We start from the raw sequence: 7,580 nt of genomic DNA on the forward strand, positions 1-7,580 counted from the left end.
CCCCACGCCACAGTGCACCACTGACTGCCCTACGTAAAGCCCTCCACCAGAAAGCCCCCAAAATGGTCAGAAGAGCCTGCACAGCCCACCACCACCCCGGCCCGCGGGGCCCAAGTCCGCCGCTTACCGTAATACATGTCCGCTTTCTGAGCGACGGGCAATTTGACCCGGGTGTTGTAGGACGGCAGCCTCCTCTCCATCTTCGAGTGGAACTGCAACAGAAGAGGTGAGTTAGGTTGGGGGCACCGGCGGGGGGGGGGCGAGCCCCTCAGTTGGTGCGTTGGGTCCCAGCCTGCCAGAACTGGCGGCCAGCAATCCTACAGTGTTTGGGGTGGTGGTGGCAGGGATAGGCATCAAATTGCCTCCCCCTCCCCCCTGCTTCCAAAGGCCTGCTGCCCGGGGAGAAGCCTCAGTGGGCCACCTCTTGCCTTCCGTTTGTCAGGTGGAGCGCAAGCAGCCCACCCGTCTTAGGACTGGGAGATGGTACACGGGAGCTGGTTTTAAGCATCCTGTGCTGTATAAAAATGCAGCACGATTTTATGACGTGTGAGTTTGGGTTATTGCAGATTGCTTCACGTGGGTTGGTTCTTCTGGTCTCGCAGAACGTGTCGTTGGATGGGCTCAGGGGGTTAACGACCTCCCCCCCCCGTCCTGTTTCTACTGTGGGCACATGGACAGGGAGGAAAAGGATCGCCCCCCCCCCCCCGCCCCCCACCATCGCTCCAGTCCCACTCAGCCTTCCTGGAAGGCTCCATTCCAACAGGAGAGGAACTCGGGGAGATCTAATCACAGAGTTCCCACATAGTGTGTCACTTGATTCCCAGCCAGGAGCCAGCCAAAATGGGTGCAGCCCGGGGTGGGGAGGGGAACCGGGTGAGGACCAGCAGTCGTGCTGCCCCCTGTGAGGAGTCTCTGCGTATCTTAAAGCGAAGAGGACCAGCATTGTTAGCGGCCGGACCCCCTCCTTCTGCTGGGGGGCAGTTTATAGCTTACGGAGTCAGAAGCACCCACCCCTCTATGCATCACCCTAATACCCTAAGTGCAGGGCACCGCTTGGGCCAAAACGGACCCAGATGGATACCAGACAGGCAGAGGCCTGGGGGTGGGGATAGTTTTTAAGGTGTGAGTCAGAGTGGCTGGCAGGCTACTATCCCCTCCTTCACCCAGAACCTCTTGATTCACCCCCTTCAGCACCCAAGCCTGACTTCCCCTCCACCCGTAACCCTTGATTAAGCGACGCTTAAATCTATTCACTTTCCCCATTAGCCTTCCCGTCCGATGCTTGTAGGGCCATCAAACCTCCTCCACCTCTTTGTCTCACTCCGGTAGAACCATCATTGTCCTCTGGCGCTGAGTCAATCTGCCTCAGGATACATTTACTGGATTCTGGAATGAAGCTCTATCATCAACCAGTACATTCAGTACATACCCCAGTACATTCTGTATCCCCTACTCAGTCGTACCAGGGCTAACACGCTGAACAATCCACAGTCCCGGAGGAAACACGGACTTCAGCTCCAAGGGCTCTGTGAAGACTCCTCCCTGAGTCCCCCCCCCAAGCCACAGTGCACCACTGACTGCCCTACGTAAAGCCCTCCATCAGAGAGGCCCCAAAATGGGGAGAAGAGCCTGCACAGCCCACCACCACCCCGGCCCGCGGGGCCCAAGTCCGCCGCTTACCGTAATACATGTCCGCTTTCTGAGCGACGGGCAATTTGACCCGGGTGTTGTAGGACGGCAGCCTCCTCTCCATCTTCGAGTGGAACTGCAACAGAAGAGGTGGGAGGTTAGGTTGGGGGCAGTCCCACTCAGCCTTCCCGGAAGGCTCCATTCCAACAGGAGAGGAACTCGGGGAGGGGGGAGCCCCTCAGTTGGCACGTTGGGTCCAAGCCTGCCAGAACTGGCGGCCAGCAATCCTGGAGTGTTTGGGGTGGTGGTGGCAGGAATAGGCATCAAATTGCCTCCCCCTCCCCCCTGCTTCCAAAGGCCTGCTGCCCGGGGAGAAGCCTCAGTGGGCCACCTCTTGCCTTCCGTTTGTCAGGTGGAGCTCAAGCAGCCCACCCATTTTAGGACTGGGAGATGGTACACGGGAGCTGGTTTTAAGCGCCCTGTGCTGTATAAAAATGCAGCACGATTTTATGACGTGTGAGTTGGTCCTTCTGGTCTCGCAGAACGTGTCGCTGGATGGGCTCAGGGGGTTAACGACCTCCCCCCCCCTCCTGTTTCTACTGTGGGCACATGGACAGGGAGGAAAAGGATCACCCCCCCCTCGCCCTACACCATCGCTCCAGTCCCACTCAGCCTTCCCGGAAGGCTCCATTCCAACAGGAGAGGAACTCGGGGAGATCTAATCACAGAGTTCCCACATAACGTGTCACTTTATTCCCAGACAGGAGCCAGCCAAAATGGGTGCAACCCGGGGTGGGGAGGGGAACCGGGTGAGGACCAGCAGTCGTGCTGAGTCAATCTGCCTCAGGATACATTTTGCCCTATAAATATGTCACCCAGCTGCCCCAGCAGTGTGTCCGTGCGTGCGTTCTTGGATCCCCCTCATACCCCAACTTGTGTGTGGGTTTTTGCTCGCTTCCCAAAACGCTGGCCGTTTCCTTTCTCAACTTGATGCTTCCGTGGACCTCTTCAAGACCGGTAATGATCACCCATCCCATCAACGCTTTCCCCTTTTCCTCCTTGATTTTCCTAGTAAGCTCTTGTATGTGTTTGCCATGTGCCCCCCCTGTTTTATCCTGTTTTCTTTTGGTTCCAATAAAAAACTGTTCCTGTAAATAACTGCCTGGTTATTTCTAGAGTTCTCCTAAGGACCATCCCCGTATACGTAGGTGGAGATCCAAGTTACTCGCCTCTCCGCTTCCAAGGTAACTCCCCTAGACTAAGTAGAGACTGCCTACTTTGGGGAACAGCATAGATTATGTCTCCAGGGCCTTCTCCTCCAGCCTTTAGTGCCGCCACTGGAGCAGTGTGGAAACCCACACAAAACAACATCAGGCCAGTCAGTCTAAGGAGTTCCTAAGGAGGAGGCGGAGCTGCCTCGCTTGCCCCAGCCGGATCGATACCCACCTCCACCTCTTCAATTCTCCGGAGCAGCTCAGCCTGGTCCCGGTCCCCCAGGGACTGCATCACGTGCAGCAGTTTCTCCTCCGTTTGGCCCAGGAGGTCCAGCACATAGTCGCTGGCTTTCTCGTCCAGCTGGGTAGAAGCAGAGCGGCTGCTTTCCTGGGAAAGGAGGGAGAGATGCCATCTGGCCCAACAGCAGCAGGGAAATGGAGTCGTGTGCCGAGAGAGCCATAAACCCAGGACAAGACTGGGAGACCGGCTCCCTGAAACAACGGCCACAGAACCCCGGAGGACGATGGCACAACCCTCATTCTCACCATTAGCCTCTCTTGGCTTTCCTACAACTGGGGGGGGGGGGAAGGAACCCAGCTGCCCCCCCCCATGGAACAACTGAACCAACCCCCCCACTCGGTTCAGAAACATGGTGGAGGGCGATGAGCGGAGCAGGTTGGGGCCAGTTCCCTCTAAGCTGAGTTAGTGTGAGCCAGCTCACACTTTTTCAGCCTCCGGCTCACATGTTTTTGTCTCAGCTCAGGAAGGGATGGGGCTCCAGAGCAGACTAATTCATGCAGTAGCCAAATCGCTCCCTCACAACGTTAATGCCAGCAGCTCACAAAGTAGAATTTTTGCTCACAAGGACTCCGCAGCTTAGAGGGAACATTGGTTGGGGCCCTCTGTCCATGCCAGCCCCATGCAGGCAGCGTGGGGCAGTGGGAGCGGGGTTGGCACTCACCAGCTTGATGTGCTGCACTTTGGATGCCAGATGCTCCACGCCCGCCCTGGCGTTGAGCAGCAGCCGGGTCACCTTGTCCAGCTCGGCCTTGGTTGCGCTGCGCCTGGCCTCTTCTTGCCCCAGGTGGCCGCGGAGCTTCTTCAGCAGGTTCTGGGTGCTGGGACGGGTCAGAGGGAAGAGGGTGAAGGGGCGGAGCCCCACAGGGGGACCCCCCCACAAAAGCCCCCCCACTCCCCGGCTGCCGGACCCCCCCCCAACTTCCTCCAAGGGAAACGGGCGGGTTGTCTTGCGTCGGCTGGTGGCCCTGGCACGCGCAGCCTCTGCCCCGCCCAGGCGCAATGCCCGCCCGGGACGGCCAGCGGAGCCGTCCACATTTACCCAATCAGCTGGGCCTCTCCGGAGTACTTGAGGTTCTGGAGCTTCGCCTGCAGCGCCTCCTTCTCCTCCTTCAGGCGCACCACGGCCTCCTCGTTCTCGCACTTCATCTCCTCCAGATGCCTGAAAGTCTCTTCCTGGGCCAGGAAGCGGGCCACCACTTTCTGCCAATGGAGCACGGGGGGGGAGAGCTGTCAGGCCGGCCTGCCCACTTCCCTCTCGCCTCCCTCCGCCTGGCACAGTAGGGGGCGGGCAGCTCTGAGGCGAGCGGTGGACCCTCTTGGCTGTGCCCTGCAGAGCAGAAGAGACGGCCCCGGCTGTGATCACAGAATCATAGAATGTTAGAGTTGGAAGGGACCTTGCAGGTCATCTAGTCCAACCCCCCTCTGCACTCTGCAGGAGCACAGCCGAAAGAGAGCCCTACAACATCCCCGAAAGAGGGTCGTCCAGCCTCCGTTTGAAAACGTCTGGCGAAGGAGCCTCCACCACCTCCCGAAGCAGACTGTTCCACAGCTCAACCACTCTCAGAGTTAGGACGTTCCTCCTGATATTTAGCCGGTAACGACTCCCTTGTAATTTCCACCCATTAGATCTCGTCTTGCCATCCGGAGCAAGAGAGAATAGATCTGCTCCATCTTCTACATGACAGCCCTTCAGATACTTGAAGACTGCAATCGTGTCCCCTCTAAGCCTTCTCTTTCCCAGGCTAAACAGACCCAACTCTTTCAGCCTTTCCTCGTAAGACTTGGATTCCAACCCTCTCGCCATCCTGGTTGCCCTCTTCTGGACACGCTCGTTGATCATTGACCAACAAGGTGTGCCCTTGGATGCCTCGCTTTCCATGGAGGACCAAGTCACTTGCCAGATCAGCCTTTTACTATCTTCGGCTGGTCAGGCAACTGGTTTCCTATCTCTCCTCCCACGACTTAGCCATGGTGATCCACACAGTGGTCACCTCCAGGCTGGACTACTGTAACTCGCTCTACGCTGGGCTGCCCTTGACTCTGACCGGGAAACTTCACCTGGTCCAAAATGCAGTGGCGCCTCTCCTGACGGGGACATCTCTGAGAGCTCATACACAGCCAGTCCTTCGCCAGCTGCATCGGCTCCCGGTCAAGCACTGGATCAGGCTCAAGGTTACGGTATTAACCTTTAAAGCCCTAAATGGCCTGGGACCAACATATCTGCAGGGCTACCTCTCCCAGGATGTCCCCCGAAGAGCTTGACGGTCATCAGAACAACACCTCCTGGTGGCCCCCAGCCCCAAAGACATCTGCACAGCGTCTGGCCCCGGCCTGGTGGAACACCCTCCCAAGTGAGATCAGGCCCCTGCAGGACTTATTACAGTTCCGCAGGGCCTGAAAAACAGAGCTGTTCCGCCAGGCCTTTGTGGTTGAGGCAGTCAGTGTGTCCAATCACATCGGCCTCCCCTGCTTCACCCATAAGAACATAAGAGATGCCAATGTTGGATCAGGCCAAAGGCCTATCCAGTCCAACACTCTGTGTCACTCAGGGGCCAGAAACACCAGGTGCCCTCAGGAGGTCCACCAGTGGGGCCAGGACTTTAGAAGCCCTCCCACTGTTGACCCCCCCCCCCAAACCACCTCCTGTGGCAGTGAATTCCATGTGTTCATCACTCTTTGGGTGAAGAAGTACTTCCTTTTATCCGTTCTAACCCGACCGCTCAGCAATTTCATGGAGTGCCCACGAGTTCTTGTATTGTGAGAAAGGGAGAAAAGTACCTCTTTCTTTATCTGCTCTTTCCCATGCATAATCTTATAAACCTGGATCATGTCACCCCTCAGTCGTCGTTTCTCCAAGCTAAAGAGCCCTAAGCGACTTAACCTTTCCTCATAGGGAAACGTCCTTCGCTGGACGTTTCCAAGCGGAGGAGGCTGGACGACCATCCTCCGGGTCTGTTGTAGGTATGTAGGGCTCTCTTTTGGCTCTGCTCCTGCAGAGTGCAGGGGGTGGGACTAGATGACCTGCAAGGTCCCTTCCAACTCTTAACATTCTATGATTCTATGGTTCTGTTTGCGTTGTGTCAACTGTGCAATCGGTGGTGACTGACGGCCACTTGCCCAGTGCTCTGCTCCATCCTGAGCACACATCCAGGGGCTCACCCGGGAGTTTTTGTCAAACTGTTTTGCCATCTTATGAATTTTGTTATCGGGGTTTTAACTGGACTAAATTGTAATGGTTATTTATTTATTTATTGCACTTCTACCCCACCTGATGCTATGGTGGGCTGAGGGCGGCTTACAACAGGAATAATAAAAATCCAGTTAATTACAACAACCGTTGTAACCCACCCTGAGCCCGCATGCAGGAAAGGGCGGGATAGAAATTCAAGATCTATTCACTCTCGCTCTGGATTGCAAGACTAGATCTGGTGGGTGGGAATGACAAGGGAGTCGATACCGGCTAAATATCAGGAGAGACTTCCTGACTGTCAGAGTGGTTGAGCAGTGGAACGGGCTGCCTCGGGAGGCGATGGATGCTCCTTCGTTGGACGTTTTCAAGCGGAGGAGGCTGGACGACCATCCTTTGGGTGTGTTATAGGTATGTAGGGCTATCTTTCGGCTGTGCTCCTGCAGAGTGCAGGGGGTTGGACGAGATGACCTGCAAGGTCCCTTCCCACTCTCACATTCTATGGTTGTAGGTGGAATGAGAGCCCGAGATGCGAGTGGGAAGTCTGAGAGTGCATCCGGTTCCATTTGCGCTGCTCCTCTTCAAGGGGCTTGCTGGGTGCTCCGGGGTGGCTGGGGGAGCGTGTCTCGGGGTGGCCCAGAAAAGCCGCTCCTTTGAGGGCAAAGCCCGACTCTGACCCGCCAGGGATGGAGAACTGCAGGGAGCAGGCGGGGTGGGTGGGTGCGTGCATGTGTCCATGTGCGCGTGTGTGTGGGAGAGGGTCTCGTATTCAAGACCATCCTCACCCGCCCCCCCAGTTTAGTTTTAGTTCCCTAAGTCGAGCCTGGCTCACTCCCCCCAGCCCTCCCCCCAGTCTGCCAACCCTGCTGAGAAACACCCGGGAGTTCCCACCCTCGGCTGTTTCTGCTCCAGGGCGGAGCAGGCGAGGGGGGGGTGCGTGCATGTGTCCATGTGTGTGTGTGTGTGGGGGAGAGGGTCTCCTATTCAAGACCATCCTCAACCCCCCCCCCAGTTTAGTTTTAGTTCCCTAAGTCGAGCCTGGCTCACTCCCCCCAGCCCTCCCCCCAGTCTGCCAACCCTGCTGAGAAACACCCGGGAGTTCCCACCCTCGGCTGTTTCTGCTCCAGGGCCTGCGCACTGCGGGCTTCTCACGCGCCTGGAACCTCTTCACGCGTCACTGGTGAGTGAGTGGGGGCGGGCAGGGAGGTGGTGGCAGGGCACGCTCCTGCCAAGAAGCCCCACGGGGTGC

The 7,580-nt window shown here is 57.3% G+C and overlaps 1 protein-coding gene across 1 annotated transcript in view; it reads right to left on the reverse strand.

Annotated features, from left to right (window-relative positions):
• CCDC151 (coiled-coil domain containing 151) overlaps positions 1 to 7,580 on the reverse strand; it is a gene marked incomplete at its 5' end in the record, with an annotated part of 17,435 nt that overhangs the window by 3,266 nt on the left and 6,589 nt on the right. The window contains 4 exons of the mRNA XM_015424397.1: positions 1,681 to 1,765; positions 3,076 to 3,231; positions 3,806 to 3,962; positions 4,184 to 4,344. Coding sequence (XP_015279883.1) covers positions 1,681 to 1,765; positions 3,076 to 3,231; positions 3,806 to 3,962; positions 4,184 to 4,344 — 559 coding nt within the window. The remainder of the gene's footprint in view (positions 1 to 1,680; positions 1,766 to 3,075; positions 3,232 to 3,805; positions 3,963 to 4,183; positions 4,345 to 7,580) is intronic.

Source organism: Gekko japonicus, unplaced genomic scaffold, assembly GCF_001447785.1.
Source record: "Gekko japonicus isolate JY-2015 unplaced genomic scaffold, Gekko_japonicus_V1.1 scaffold6811, whole genome shotgun sequence".
NCBI classification, from domain to species: domain Eukaryota; kingdom Metazoa; phylum Chordata; class Lepidosauria; order Squamata; family Gekkonidae; genus Gekko; species Gekko japonicus.